At 38.2% G+C, this 16695-nt stretch overlaps 1 protein-coding gene across 8 annotated transcripts in view; it reads right to left on the reverse strand.

Moving 5' to 3' along the window:
- The window catches only part of LOC119955553 (DENN domain-containing protein 1A-like), a 641178-nt gene that overhangs the window by 179550 nt on the left and 444933 nt on the right, over positions 1 to 16695 (reverse strand). For all 8 annotated transcript variants that reach the window (XM_038781844.1, XM_038781841.1, XM_038781843.1 and 5 more), the window contains exon 13: positions 7780 to 7905. In XM_038781844.1, coding sequence (XP_038637772.1) covers positions 7780 to 7905 — 126 coding nt within the window. The remainder of the gene's footprint in view (positions 1 to 7779; positions 7906 to 16695) is intronic.

Genomic DNA, 16695 nt, shown 5'->3' on the forward strand with positions numbered 1-16695 from the left:
AGCCATTATCTTTGGACCCAAAAATCACTTGTGGTTGAGAGAAGGCAAGTCTCAGTTTTCCCTGTGCTGTTTGCGAGCTGGCTGTCAGGAATTGTAACAAACAGCCCACAGCAACTTGCCCACTGATGCTAGCTCGCAGCTTACAGGGAGATACCAAAACCCATACTCAGCACCTACCACCGATAGTAAATTGGAATTGGAGGCACTGTGGGACAAACCTGTGTCCACCAACACATGGCATCACTATGCCTTGCGAGAAGCAGTTTAATTTTAAATCCAACCACTTCAGGCTCCAATTAAAATTATGGAACTGCCTAAAAAATGACTATATTATCTGTTTTGACCAATAAAGGTTAGAAAAGAGTCAAGAATGATTTATAATGGAAGGCAGAAGCGCAAGGACATTATTTCACACCTGCAGTCACTTCAACAGAAGACAATAACTTATCTTACAGACCAAAAACTGTAGATAATAATTATTTTATTACACTCTTGGGATAACCATAAGAGGAACCAAAGGAATACGTGCATTCAAAGTATCTTATTTTACTCTCACCTTTTGTACTGATCATGTCATCTCCTTGAAACATGGTTCGCCAGTATCTGACCTGCCTCACCCATAGCTACCTCCCCCCCCTCCCTCCCCCCCCCCCCCCCATTCCTCAAATTTTCCCTCTTGCTTAATTTGGCTCTTTCTCACTGTCTTCCCAATATATTCCAAATCCAAAGGTACATTTTGAAATAGAGAAAACGTTGCCTATTCATGTGCACATAAACCTCTGTTGCATTTATTTTTGCTAAGGCTCATACTTCCTTTAGGTTTAAAGTAAGAAAGAATTGGAAACCTTTCCAACCATTTTGTGTAGCTTGTACCACCTGGTTATGAGATACAATGACAAAGTCATTAATATTTAGTGTTTCGAAACCGAGATCTGCACATACATGCAGCAGATATTGAATTTCCGACAAAGCACATGTAAAATGCACGTATAGCAAGGTTCAACTGTCAACACTCAGAATAAAGTATGTATTATTTATCATTTTTTTCTTCAACCCATTCTCTCCAGAATACTAGGTATTGCCAGATTATGTAGGTAGCGAAGCAGAGGGTGAGACTTTATATGAACATGCGATGGTGAATTCAACCAGAAGAAACAGGAAAGGAGACAACCTTCAGTTACATAATATCTGATCATGTCCTCAGGGTACCCTTAACATCCAATGAATTACTTTTAAGTATCATCATTGTCATTATAGAAACACTGGAATAGAGTGGACCATTTAGGCCCTACAGCTTGTTGCACCATACTCCAACGTCATGGCTGATCTGTGTGACCTAATTGCACATACCTACATTTTCCCCTTGATACCTTTGGTTAACTATCTATCAATCTCAGATGTAACATAAATAATTGGTCCACCATTAACCGTTATTTGTGGAATAGAGTTCCAAATTCCTACCACCCTTTGCTCATAGAAGTGTTGTCTAATTTCACTCTTGCAAGGACTGGCTCGAATTCCTATACTATGGACCTGGCTCCCCATACCAGAAGAAAATGTTTTGATCCCCCCATCTGTTCCATTTAGTGTCCTGAAAAAAAAATCCATCGAATTAACTTCAATCTTCTTTATTCCAGGGAATACAACATTAATTTGTGCAATCTCTCCTTGAAATTTAACATTTGGAGGCCAGTACCTGTTCTGGTCAATCTGCACTGCATTTCCTCCACAGCCAATATATCCTTCCTACAGTGCAGCGCCCGGAACTGCTCACAATACTCCAGGTGTGATCTAACCAAGGTTTTGTACAGCTGCAACATAACTTCTCTGCTCTTGTTTTCTAGACTTCTCGATATAAAGTCCAACATTCCATTAGTCTTTTTTGATTATTTTCTATACTTGTTCATGACATTTTAGCCCCCAGTGGGACCACCACTGTTTCTAGTTTTTCCACCATTTAGATGGTGCTCTGATCTATACGTGACCTCACATTTTCCCCACATTGAAATCCATTTGCTACAGTTTTGTTCATTCAATGAAGCTACCAATATTTCTTTGTAATGTTATGCTTCCATCCACAATACATCCAATGCAGCATATCTTTATGCAATTGGCAAACTCTGATATGTCATTTTCTACCCCAACATCGAAATGGTCAATAAATATGGTGAATATCGGAGGCTCCAACACACATTTTTACGGAACTACTAGTCACATCCTGTCAATGAGAGTTCCTGCCCAGTACATCATCTTTCGGTCTCCTGCCGCTCAGCCAATTTCCTAACTAGGTAAATAACATGCCTTCAATTCCATGAGTTTCAACTTTATCTAACAGTCTCTCACAGTTACCTTCTTGAAATCCACATAAATAATATTCACAAACATTCTCCTGCCCACTACCTTGTCACTCCTCAAAAAACTCAATTGGTCCCATCAGGCATGGTCTATCCTTTTCAAATAAACACTGGCCCTCTTTAATTAGCTGAAAAATGTCAACATTTTAAGTAAGCCTGTCTTTAATTGTAGTGTTACAATCCCTGTAGAAACTGATATTTTCTATACAAAGCGGAAAGAATTGCCAAAGTGCCAATAGAAAGAATTCGGCTGGACAAGACTGCACTTTTTAAACCTTTTTCTGGAACAAATCCACCAAAATCAACATAATTCAAACATTAATAGGTGAAAGATATTTCAAATAAAAAGGTACATTTCACTTTAAATAGACAATCAATAAATATACATCTCATATTGTTACAAGCACTTTCATTACTTCCCGTACAAATGTGGGAACACTTCCAATTCAGCTTGTGCTATGTAAGGTCTCTCACTTCCCAATTGATCGTTTTTGTCATCGAGTCACATTTAGTAGCAGCCATACTCCATCTGAAGTCCCCCGCCACCTACTTCCTTTAAAGCTCTGAATGGAACCATTTGACAAACAGGACCACTTATTTACACACAGTAAGATCCTAAAGGAACAAATTATCAAGCTATCTTGGTTAAGTGATGTTGGTTGAGAGAGGAATAATAGCTAGGACATTCAGAGAACTATACTTTCAAGAGAACTTAGAAGCATGAATCGAAATAGGCGCATTCATGTTGTAATTGAATGATGCAAATTCCAAAAATGTTTTTTTTTCCTTACCAAGGTGTAATAATTCCAGGAGGTGCAAAATTAATGTCCAAACTGGGTTTACTTTAAGCTGCAAATAAAACTGTTACCGTGGCAAACAAAACAAATGTCCCATCCCTGTACTCTCGGGACCTGCCGGTCCGGGCCTGGGAGCTACATTTAAAGTTCCACTTACAAGCCCCAGCTGGCCGGGCCTCCACCTGCTCACCACAGGAACTTGCATTTTACGAAACCCACGGGGATATCAATCCATGATTCCCTGTGGTCCTCACGAGGGTTATCACACAAGCGTTGTTTTCAGTCACCTTCACAAAGATTGTAAAGCATATGGGGACGAACAGGAAGACGCTGATATCAAGCTCAGATCACGAGTGGTACTAAAGCTTCTATGGAAATGCTAAAAGTGCAAACTAGTAATTGCAACAAGGCGTCTAGGACCTAAGTGAACAGGGAAATAAACTTTATATCTGCTTAACCAATCAGACTAAAGATGGAAGTATGAATTAGAGAGAATAAATTAACTTTCAATTTAGGTACAGAAAGCAGAATAAAGAGAGGGAGAAAAGGATTAGATTAAGAGTGAGAAAAATGACAAAAGAATAATAAAAACATTGACATATTTCTGAAAAATTTTACAATTTCAGCAATTCCTGAAGATTGCGGCTCCACATTTCATATAGTTAATCTTCAGTGACAGAGAGTTTGATTACCAATAATGAACATTTATTGCATTTTTTAAAAGGCTGCAAAGGCTAAAGACAAGGTATAACAGCAAAAAACATAACAATAAATTCAGACAAAACATTGATTAAGCCACAGAACTGGTATGCAGTTTTGCATTATTGAAAAGATATTGAAAGTTACTAAAGCCATAGAGGGTGTAGAGCATTGATTCACCAAAGTGATGTCTGCAATGAGAAACTATAGTTATACAAGAAACTATAGTTATGAAGATATTCGGATTATTTTGGGTGGTGGAGAAAATTCTCAAAGGTTGTTTAAAAATTATGAAGAGTTTTGATAGCTTCAATAGGGAAATGGAATTTCCTCTGGTAAGGGAGTCAGTGACAAGAGGTCTCTGCAGAGAATTGTCACTATTCTATTGACAATTGACAAGAGGTTAACAGAAATTTCCTTCTGCACAATGTTATCGGAGCACAGAGAAACATGTCCTCAATTCCAGAGATCCAATTTAATATTTATAAGGGAGCCACTCAATGGTGAAATATCTACACACTATAACTTGATACAAACCCACTGAAGACTTGGCTTATAAGATAACAAAAAACTAAAGTGAAAAGGAAAAAAAACTCTTTGTTAGTTGGAGAAATTCCCTGATTCAATGAAGTGGCTGATGAAGAGCACCATTTTATGAAGCTTTCCACAAATCTACCAAAACTTAGCAGCTACTGAAGTTGCAAGCAATTGTCAGTGGAAAGAGAGATGGGTAATAGCAAACACAGCATCATTAACTTGCAGTTTCTACACATGGGGGGGGGGGGGGGGGGGGGGAAGGGAGGAAGAAATTAACAAAAGGTTTAGATGCTTGAGGGTACATTTTAATGGGCTAAGATCATCTTCTGTGAAGGCAATATAATCTTCCACTAAATTTAGCAAAAATCCCATAAATTTTATTAATAGAGTAGGATATGGAATAGAATGTTCATAAAAGGGATAACGTGCCCTACATACAGGGCACTTGAAGATTAGTGGAATATACATATTTGAGTGGAGTGTTAAAAGTATTTTTATTAAAAAAAATAATATGATGCAACTTGTATGAGCACTAAATCAAAGGTGCGATTATTTTAGAAATGTTGTATCATTAACTAGCCGTCAATATTACACTAATGCTAGGATATATATAGGATATAAACTCAGCTGTCTAAAGACAATCTTCAGGGATTGTTGTTTTAGTCAGTAGAGGAATCTCAACCATTATCTTGGCTTCATTGCTTCACAGGATTACAATACACTACCCAAGTAGTTATATTTATGGAGGGCAAACGAACAACATAACTTATTTTCTCCTCTCCTTTTTTTGCCCTCTCCTTTTCTGCAGCTATTTCTCCTGATGTTGCAACGCCTGATATTGCGCATTGCCCTGGACAGTGGCAGCCTTTTGACTCTTCACATCATTTTATTCATTAAAGGGCGAGTCTGATTAATCAACATGAGTGGGATATTCAGAGAAGGGAATTATCAACAGTCTAGGCTACTCTTGTTTCATTTGATAGCCATATATCTGGTGGAAACACCCAGGTCCAACTCTTCAGCTTTTCCCTGACTCCACTATCACTGTTGTGCTGTCAATTGTCTGACTGCCATTGGTTGTGAATGAACAAAACCCTTCTCCAACTGAACAATGGAAACACCAATATTTTTATTCTCTCCCCCCCACCCCACCCATCCACTAGAATTTTGGCTCTCTTGCCATCTCTGGCTCTGCTCATTCTCTCAGTCTGACTCGAATCATGAAAAATCTTCATACATCCTGCTTCACTAAGACTGCTGATTTCCTCCACTGTAATATTATTTACTGTTATCTCTCCACCGTCCTGTCACCTACAACTTTATCCATACTTTTATCATTTCTAGGCTGGAGTTTGTTTACCTACCTTGCTGGTGTCCTGCATAGTAAACTCCAAAATGTTTAAAACTCACCTGTCAAAGCCAATTACATCCATCGTTGCTGATCTTGCTGCCTGCTCCTCAACACATTGGATATAGATACCTTGTCTTTAAATTCCTCCACAGTTTTTCCCCAACCTGTCTTTACAAAATTATCCAAATTTAATCTCTTCCTGTATCCTTCAGCTCCCTTTTTTGATTTTTTCTGCACTCTTTCCCTTCTCCTCCTCAGCCCATCCTTTGGGTTCTCTCCTCTCCAGTCGCCTTTTAAATTCCTACTTAAAAAAACATCTTTTGGCCAGGCTTTTGATCACCTAGTCTACCTGCTCCACCTGCCTCAGCCTCAACCACTGCAAAACAAACCAACGATTGGCGTTGTATTTACAAGAATGGACAGAGCTGTTCACTTTGGAACATTTACAATAAAAAAATCCTTTACGATGAGTAATAAATAAGATAGTTATTTTTATCTTCAATAATTTAGGAAGGATTTGGTGCTGTAGTGGTAATGTAGCCGGACTAGTAATGCAAGGGCCCATAATGGGGACACACACAGAGTCATAAAGTCATAGAATTTACAGTGCAGTGTTCAAATCCCACCACGGCAGCTGGTGGAATTTGAATTTGATTAATAAATATGGAATAGAAAGCTAATCTGGTGACGGTGCCATGAAATTATCGATCGTCATAAAAACTCACCTGGTTCACTAATGTCCTTTAGGGAAGAAAATCTGCCGTCCTTACCCAGTATGGTCTACATGTGATTCCAGATCCACAGCAATGTGGTCGACTCTTAACTGCCCGATGAAATGGCCTAGCAAGCCACTCATCTGAAAGGCATACCGGATGGGCAACAAATGCTGGCCTTGCCAGTGAGTCTCGCATCTCATGAAAAAATAAAAAATCATTCCCATCTCTTCCCTTGAATCTCTTTGTTAGGCGATGCTTCTGGTACCTCGTTTATATCTGGGCTAAAATACTAACTACTGGTCAGCAGTTTTATTGCCTGGGAGCGTTGGAGGTGGCAAAATCATAGACAAGCCTGATACAGTGCAACACTGTTTAACGTATGCACTTTCAGCTCAGAGTTGCATAATGATTAGGAACCCTTTGCAATTTTTTCCCTCGTTAACTAACTGGCATTGAAACCAACTCTAACACCATCACTGAGATGAATTAACTAAGCATAGGCTAGGAATTACAGAATAAATAAATAGCTGAGCCCTACTTCCTGCTCCTGTTATTTAGTGTCTTAGTAAGCTGAACCATCCAAGGGGTTATAAAAGCAGTTATCCCAAAATAGTTTCTTCTTTGCAAAACGAGATATGTACTAATCATGACAGTTTAATGGCATCCTTTCAGTATTTCGTTTCTGTACACAGAATCAATATGACAATGGGTTCTGAATGCAAATCTGACCATTGTTCTGCAGGCAAGATACTATAAATCAATCTATTTTCACACAATGTTAATTTTTATGACATTCATTCCTATAGCTGATAGGGAAAATTTCTTATGATAAGTACATTAGAAATGACATGAGTTTTCCCAGCCCTCTCATGTAGCATAATATGGCACAGTAGTGGTGGAGGACAGTAGTGGAGAAATTAATGTGGTTGAGTAAGTGGGCAAGACATTGAAATTTCAAACTTTAAAAAAATGACTACGTATTTACATATGCTAAAATAACTTGTTTTGCTACTGTAACATCATTAATTATATGTACATCATTACAGTTTCCTATTGCACAATATAATATATAACTGATTTCCTATGTAATATCAAGAAAATATTGCTTATATACTCGGCTACTCTTATTAAAAGCAAATTTTACACAAGATCTTCTATGTTAATACTAGAACTAGAAAAATGCATTTGTGCGCAAAATGTAATACTGCAAACATTGGCCATTGCATTATTAATATACTGTTGAGATGCAGCTGGTTCATTATTAAGCATGAATAACATATATCTATTGTATGGCAGGAGGTGTGCAGTAATTTTGTTCAACTTACAGGCTCAATCTTCAGAGCATTTCTGTAGCTGCCAAACAGAGACGCTTGAGTCTTTAAAAATGCACGAGCAACTCCATCACCTGTGGTTGTTGACACTTTCTTAAGTCTGTTCTTTAGTGTTGACAACTGGGTATTTGAATAAAAATAAGGAGGGGGAAAAAAAGACAATCAGTACACTGAAGAACCTGAAGTAAATCAAATACCACTGTGATTTGGGTTAGAGATTTTGATTTTTCATAATTTGTACCAACATAAATCACAATCACTGGATTCCTTCCATTCAATTTAGTAGTGTTCAAGCCCAAGATAAAAGGTAGCCAGATCTTAAATCGGGACAGTTAATCACATTATTGTGCTTTTCCTCTTGCACCTGACAAATGAGCCATTACATTATTGTGATCCTAAGAGAGCGACCGTGACTTCATTTATATCCAATGGTCTGGTTCCAAAATCGGAGGTATGGATGCAACATTGATTCATTTAATAAGCTAAAAACCACGTACGATAACTAGTAATATTTAAGTAAAAGAACATACAATTGTTCAATTCTAGGTGAGATAAGGGCCACTTTACATGCTTCTCAGTCAGTGTATTTAGAATCACTATGATTCTTCCTTCTTGCATTTATATTCTCAACATATTCACTCAGAGATCTCACAGTCAAGGCTCCAGTTTTGTTCTGCAAATGGCAGTTAACCTAAAACAATGATTATAGCAAGCGAAACAGATAAAAAGGTTTATTAGGCAGAAAAAAAATCAACGTGTCAGTCCTTTGTTTCTCTTGGGGGAAACTCTCAAAACCAATTTACAGTTACAAAGAACACTACTAAATTGAATGGAAGGAATCCAGTGATTGGGATTTATGTTGGTACAAATTATGAAAAATCAAAAACTGAACTATTGATTACATGGCAGTCTTCTAATACAGCAGCGGTTTCACATTATTTTTATTCAGATATGACTGCTGCATCGAAGAAATTAAGGATGAATGCGGATGGTTGAGTGAGGAAACCAGCATATCTGACACCACTCTGCATCTCAGGAAATATGCTACTTCCAAGAGGGCACAAGTTTTTGAAAAATCCCAGCAATGGAAGGCAAATCTCTCGTTGGTTGAACCACATGGCAGTATTAGCATTGATTAAAAACCAGTGTCCATAATGAAAAATGACTATTTGAAATACCTTAGAAGGTCGACAAGTTTCTTCTGCTCAGAATAAGAAATCTATTCTGTGATGTTAAAAAATTTACCCATAAAGGGGAACATAATAAGCAGACAGCTCATGTAGGAAACAGAATTTGACGTAGCTGATACAGATGAAATTAGACGCACCATTTGTGATGGTGCTGAAGCGCCAAAGAAAACTGTGCAAGATCAAATACTATTAACTGAAAACTGCAGAGCAATAAAGCTTTTAAAAGATGCAACAGTGTCAAATATCATACATCCTTTCTGTTATTAGGTTTGAAGTTGCAATGCGGTAGTCTGATTCAGTATTGAGGTAGGACATAATAGCGATATACGTGGGTTGTTAGGACAGATGATGATTGAAATGACAGGATTTGTGACAGAGAGAGAAAAGTAGAGCTACAGGATATTCCAATGGGAAAATTAACTGTCACGTATCTGTGATAGAGAAGACAGAATTGAAGTTAATAGGAGCTTCAATAAACTCAAGCCATTATTATCACACATTCTTGCTGAACAACTGAACAGTAATATAAAATAAGATGTATTGATATTAACTTTTATTTATCTACTACTAAAGATGTATATCAGCAAACCCAGAAGTCCATCAGGGTTTTGGATGGTTATATTATTAATATGGTAATTATCTCTGGATCTATTTCATTGCTCCCTTGGCCAGCCTCTCATGACCAACCCTTTGTAACTTCAGCTCATCAAAACACTGCTGCCTGCATCCTAACTTGCACCAAGTCCTATTCATTCATCACCCCTGTGCTCTCTGACCTATAGTGGCTCTCAGTTTGGCAATGTCTCAACTTTAAAATTCGAATCCTCGTGTTCAATCCTTCCATTGCCCTAACCCTTCCCTGCATCTTACACCTCTACCAGCCCTGCAACTCTCCAAGATGTCTGCACTCCTCCATATCTGGCCTTTTGCACATCCCCAAGTTTCACTGCCCCACCAGTTGCGATGGTGCCTTCCGCTGCTTAAGTTCTGGCCGGGAATCTCCGGCCTCCTTGCCACGTGTTTTTCGGCATGCACTGTTCACTGGCAACAGGATTCCCTGTTCCTGCCGCTGTCAATGGGAATTCCCATTGGAACCATCCCATGCTGCCAGGACACTAGTGGGTGGGGGTGCACTGCCGGCTGACCAAAGACAATTACATCGCCAGTAAATGGTCGGAGAATTCTGAAATTTAAAAGATTATCTCTTTGACAAAGCCGTAATATCTCATTATGTAGTTTTATTTTCTTATCACATTTTATTTTTTCAATACTTGAAATGAAATGAATGAAATGAAAATCGCTTATTGTCACAAGTAGGCTTCAAATGAAGTTACTGTGAAAAGCCCCTAGTCGCCACATTCCGGCGCCTGTTCGGGGAGGCTGGTACAGGAATTGAACCATGCTGCTGGCCTGCCTTGGTCTAGTGAGGCGCTCCAGACCATTTTACCACATTTAAAAGAGCAATATGAATGCAAGTTGCTTAAAATCTAGTGATGGTACCTAATGTAAAAACAAGTGGTATCATTATGTTGCAATTGTCTTAAAGGAGGTTGAAACAGGTAGTTGCATGTCCGTAGAGAACTTCAGAATTGCTAAAAAAAAATATGCTGTTAAATCTTTGTGTCTTGTATTTATCAGGACAGGCACAAAAAAGCAAAATTTAAAGGGAGCGACAATTATACGGCATGGGAAAAGGGCGCTGATAGGTTGGCAAGTGGACTCTGATTTTCGAGACGTTGCCATTGGGAATATACCAGGGAACTACTGTCCCTATGTTTGTTTAATTCAAATATGGTGAAATACCTGGATATTTTGCTTGCAGGGGACAGGTCCATGCATATGAATATGCGTAACTTTGTGCAAGCATTGTAACTATTAAATATAATTTAAGATTATCAGTGGGGATTGCAATGTGGCTCACTTACACGTGGCAACATTTTGGACAACAGCCCACTTACCAACTAATCAGCACACCTATTCTCATGCAGTATAGACTGTCATTCACTTTGAAATTTGGCATTCTCCAATCTGTCCCAATGAGTGGAAGATGAAAGCATACGTCGTTCCTCAGCAATACTCAAATTCTGTATTACAGAGCGATTATAAGTATTTTCTCCTCTAAGGGGGGTAATATTGCAATAAAGGAAGACTTGGATTTTCATGATTTCCCCCCTTGTTTTTCCTTAAAACACTGGTTTACTGAGACATTCACCCAGAGATGATGATAGAAGCATAAAACGTTAAAGTGCAGAACTGTCTACATTTTGGAAATTATTCATTTAACCTCATCACTGTTCTTTCCCCAAACCCCTTCAATTTTTCTTCTTCAATAATTAACCATCTTCCTTTTAACAGGCTGTTATAGGTTCTACTTCCATATCCTAATATGCCTCTGCATTTAAAAATAACAAGACTTTTCCGTTCTTTCAGAATAACCTAAAATTTATATCCTCTAGCTACCAATTCATTGCCCTGTAGAAATCATTTACCCCTACTCACATCATCAAGTCAAATGATAAAACATTAGTGGGGTATGGCATCTGAACAGAGACAATGCCAATCTCTGAAGCAAATTGTTAGAGCATTACACGCAGTGTCCAATGAAAACTTCACCCAAGATATTGCCTGAACATGCAGATTCCTCCACCTAGACAATCATAGAAGTTTGAATGAACAATTACCAGGATTGAAAGGTATAACCTAAATGCCAGGAAATGTTCTAAAATGATCATCACAAAGTATCATAACCAATTTATTTCCTTGTTGCCAACTCGAAACAAACTATACGATGGGGCACGTCACCAAATCAACCGGTGAAAGTCATTTTTTTTCCACCAATTCCAGCAGCAGATTCCAGAAGCTGACCTTATCGACAATTCCACAGATTTGGATACCACTGTGCTGAAATATTACACATTTTCCGAATGCTTCGTGGGTAATTTCTCTACATGAACATGTAAGGAGGCATAGGAGAAGGAAAGCATATTGTCAGTCTGTAATCTTTCCCATTTGAAATCTTTTGAATTGTCCATCTTAATCTGAAGTATTTTCTAAAGGAGCTATCTTTCAACCCTCATTGAAATTTTCAGCAATGCCTATGATGCGAACTTGCGTTTGAAAAGAAAACACTGTTTGGAGCTGTGAATTATAGGAAAAGCTTCATTTCGACAGAAATAAACTTTTGAACCACAACCATGCATAGGTTACACATTTTTTGAAAATATTAAGGATAGACAGAAAACCAAAGAACACAACAAGGGCTAACTCTTGTAGTTTAAGGATCTGGCACATTTAGGGTTAACATGGGATCTTCCACACAGTGATGCAAGAGAGCTTATGATCAACACAAGGGCCAGACTAATGTTGGACAGAGCCACGTGCACAAACAAGCATGGAGGCAGCATATAGTTTTTATAGTTAATAAATACATATTGTTAACCTTATTAGACTACAAAGACTTCATTAGCACATCCCAAACAGTATCCAACACCCTAAAACAACTCTTATAGGCTTCACCACAATTTGTAAAACAAGTAAGATTGTTCTAAAGACTGTGGAAGGGTTTTGAATGCCACAGTGTTTGGAAAATGACATCGGGAAAGCTGTGAGTGGTTTCATGTAGATCGCAATTCAGGGCATTAAAGTCAGCAGGACAAAATAGCTGATAGATAAATTAAAACCATGTGGGACATTTTTAATTTGCTTTACAGATGTCGTTCAAGTGCTTCACAGAGTGGATAGGGCTAGATGAAATCAAATAATTCTATTTTTGCTATAATAGATATATTACTAACTGTAAGGAACTGTTAACTGAGTGAATGAGAAAAGTCAATAACAGTCAACTTACACACCCACTGACCATATTAGAGTTAGGAACATGGGACTGGCGGTAGGTCATTCAGTCCCTCGAGGTGCTCCACCATTTGAATAGATTATGACCAATTGTCTCCCTCATGCCATCTTCTCCTATCCCCATATCCCTTGATGTAATTGGTATCAAACTCTGCTTTGAACGTACTCGAATGACTGAGCCTCCATAGCCCTCTCAAGTAGAGAATTCCAAAGATTCACCATCTTCTGACAGAAGAGATTACTCCTCATCTCAGTTCTAAATGGCCTACCTTTTAATCTGAGAGTGGGTTCGCTGATTCCAGACCCCCCCCCCAACCTAATTGCCGGGCCAGGGGAAACATCCTTTCGGCATCTACCTTGTCAAGCCCTGTTAGAATTTTGGACGCTTCACTGAGGTAATTCTTCATTCTACTAAACTCTAGAGAATACAGGCCCAGAGTATCCTCAAACATTGGACAAACCCACCATTTTAAGATTAGTCTAGTGAATCTTCTTTAGCTAAGAAACCCAAAACTGCACACAAGACTTCCTTACTCTAATACCCAAATCCTCTTGCAATAAAGGCCACACTATTTGCTTTCCTAATAGTTTGCTGCATCTGCATGTTAGCTTTCAGTGACTCATAACAAGAAAACCCTTTGGACATCAACACATCCAATTCTCTCCCCATTTAAGCAATACTCTGTATTTCTGTTTTTCCTACTGCAGTGGATAACTTCACATTTTTCCACATTATATTCCATCTGCTATGTTCCTGCCCACTCACATAGCCTGTCTAAATCTCCTTGAACCGCTTTACATCCTCCTCACAACCTCACATTCCCACCAAGTTGTGGATGAGCTCAGTGGGCTAGACAGCTGGTTTGTAATGCAGGACAAGGCCAGCAGCGTGGGCTCAATTCCGGCTTACCCGAACAGGGGCCGGAATGTGGTGACTTGGGGCTTTTTACAGTAACTTCATACTTGGGACAATAAAGTATTGTTATTATTGCAGTGAAGCAAAATAGTTTTGGCTTAATGTGAACCATTTAGTGTAACTTGGCATCAAAGTTGTCTGAATCAAATATAACCGAGTGGTGGAGGGAAGTTTCATCTTGTCATAGCTTCATTAAAATATAACTATTACTATGTTTACAAAGGCCCCAGTTAGTTAATGGCTAGTGAGCATTGTGCAGCAGGCAGGACTTGGATCTGCTGGCTCTGCCTTGCCCCAAACACATTGGTCTTAACCCCATTAATCTTGTAAGGCTACAGTACCTGTTTCAGCCACAAGAATAAATTTGAAATAAACTATGCTCAGAGGGTAAAAGAAAGATATAAAACTATTGAAAATTAAAATATTAAAGAACATTTGGCCATGAGCTAATTATAACATGAAGCATGTGATGCCCTAGAAATTAATATACTGTTCAGGACTAAGTTTAGAATCAAGGTCATGCTGCAATCTGTTCATTGAGTAATATATGATTATTCTACATGCATCATTTCCACTCCCCATAGCCACTGCATCTCACAAAAATGTCAAGTGGTGGTGAGCCTTGTGGCAGTACTTTCATCTCCCCTTCAAAACAGTGAAAGCATGTGCGCCTGCAAACACCACCTTGCCCGAGGCTAGATGCAATTTTCCTGCCATGAGACTCCCGTTCTTTGTCAATAGGGCCGTGTTACAACACAACGTGGTGAATGTGAAACAGTAAGAGGTCACAGTGCATTATGGCATAAAGAAAAATCCACAACATAAGTAACAATTTCCTTTTGATAAAAGTGAATCTTCCTCTCTTGCAGTCATCAATTTCACTTATTGTCCAAATGGAAATTAATTTTGGGTACACTACTCGTTTGTCGAATGAATAACAAATAAATGAATGATAACAATAAAAGAAAGATTCTCACATCACAGAAATCTAACTCTAATTAAAAGATGTATTGAAACATTATTCCAATGTATTAAATTAATCACTGAGTTTCACCCTAAGTGTATATCCTCGGCTCATCCATACGTCAAACACCTGTTAAAAGTTTTTAAAGCGAAGGGAACGGACGAGTTCAGGAACCCATGTCCCACATCTGAGGAATTGCAGCCTTTTTCCTGAACATACCCATACTGGGAATACTGAGACAAGGGGTGATTTTCAAATTTCAAGACATTCATTACCTTCTCTAAAATTCTTCAAAAGATGATTTCGTCAAGCAAGATCTGCTCATCCGATATTATCAAATATCCTTCCTTCTGGTTCAATAATCTCTGTACCCTTAAAGATTCTGCTTTCCTAAGACAACAGTACCAGGCAAGACACCGGAAAACATTGCACTCTCAACTACAGCCAAAGAGAAGAGCTTGATGATTGTACAATCAACCCAAAAGGATTTTAATTTTGAGGCTGCCACATCTGTACACTGTTCCCTCCAGTTCAACTTATCTAATTTCACACTTATACATCTTGCTCGTAATTACTTCAATGCCCGAATCATTAATCTTCACAGGAACAATATCATTAACTGGCTTTTTCCTAAAGTCTATATAATTAGTTTTCTTGTGTTGTTTTTGTTCAGTTTAAGAGAATTGTTCTTGCACAATTTTATGAACTTATCCACACGGGACCTACAAGTAGTGAAATAATCTTTAAAAAATAACTGCAAAGGGAAACAAGAATGCAGATGATGCGATATAATAGATGAAGGGGCTCTGAATTTCATGACTGGAACATAATGCCGGAACATTGATGGAATCATGATCATCTTTAGGTAATGCCCACTGTCAGAATGTATTGCTGTACTGACTGATCAAGCTTATTGTTGGAGTTTCATTACTGTAAATGTTACTTTCTGAAGTTCAGGTTTAAGAATAGCTCAAAGTGCCTAAACTATGAAAAGAAAGCAATGGAAGACAGGTGTATTTATTACCAGGTTTTAAATTACTTCAATTTGGTCATATATTATCAGCTCCAGAGTAACTTATTTTATCTCGGGTTTCATTTCATCAAATGATTTGCTAATCTCCACCACTGGTGCTGCACTGCGACATCATTTACAGCATGCACTGCTGCAACTAGCTAAGGCTCCTTCGATAGCACCTTCAAAACTTGTAATCTCTGCAGTCCAGAAGAAGGGTAGCAGGCAGAAGGAAACATCACCATCTGCATGTTTCCTTCCAAACCCTCCTGATTTGGAAATATACAGCTGCTCTTTCATTGTTGCTTGGTTAGAATTCCATAGTTTCCCAAACAGCACTGTGGAGTACATTTACCACATGTACTCAAGCAAGCAGCTCAGCACCGTCTTCTCATGGGCAATTAGCAATGGACAAAATGCTGGTCTTACCAGCAATGCTCACATCCCATGAAAGAATATAAAATGAAAAAGTCGATTAAAAGGAATGCGGCACTGTCCTACTGTTCCACATTATAAACGTCTACTTGAGTAACCAGCCAAGGTGAATGTTTGACCGTTCTATTACAACTGTCAAGATACTACAAAACAATATTTGCCTTCCTTCCAAGTAAATTACAAGGCTATTATTTCTACCTAATGTTATAACACAATAGCAAAGCAGTAATAACTTAATATATTCCTTCTCAATTTCCACAATATTTTTGATCGATATTGTACAATTTACTTATACATTTATGAAAGGGTGTTGAGGAAAATAAGGTTGGAAATTAAGGAGACACTACCCATAATCTTCCAATTTGCCTCAAATACAAGAGTGGTGTGAGAGAACTGGATAATTGCAAACACTCACCCTTGTTAAAAAAAGGGTTTTAAGATAAACACAGAAACTACAGGCTCATCAGTTTAATCTTGGCGGTTGAAAATATTTTAGAAAAGAAAATCTGGGACAAAAATTTATTTTTAAAATATATTTTAT

This window comes from Scyliorhinus canicula, chromosome 21 (genome assembly GCF_902713615.1).
Source record: "Scyliorhinus canicula chromosome 21, sScyCan1.1, whole genome shotgun sequence".
Classification (NCBI taxonomy): domain Eukaryota; kingdom Metazoa; phylum Chordata; class Chondrichthyes; order Carcharhiniformes; family Scyliorhinidae; genus Scyliorhinus; species Scyliorhinus canicula.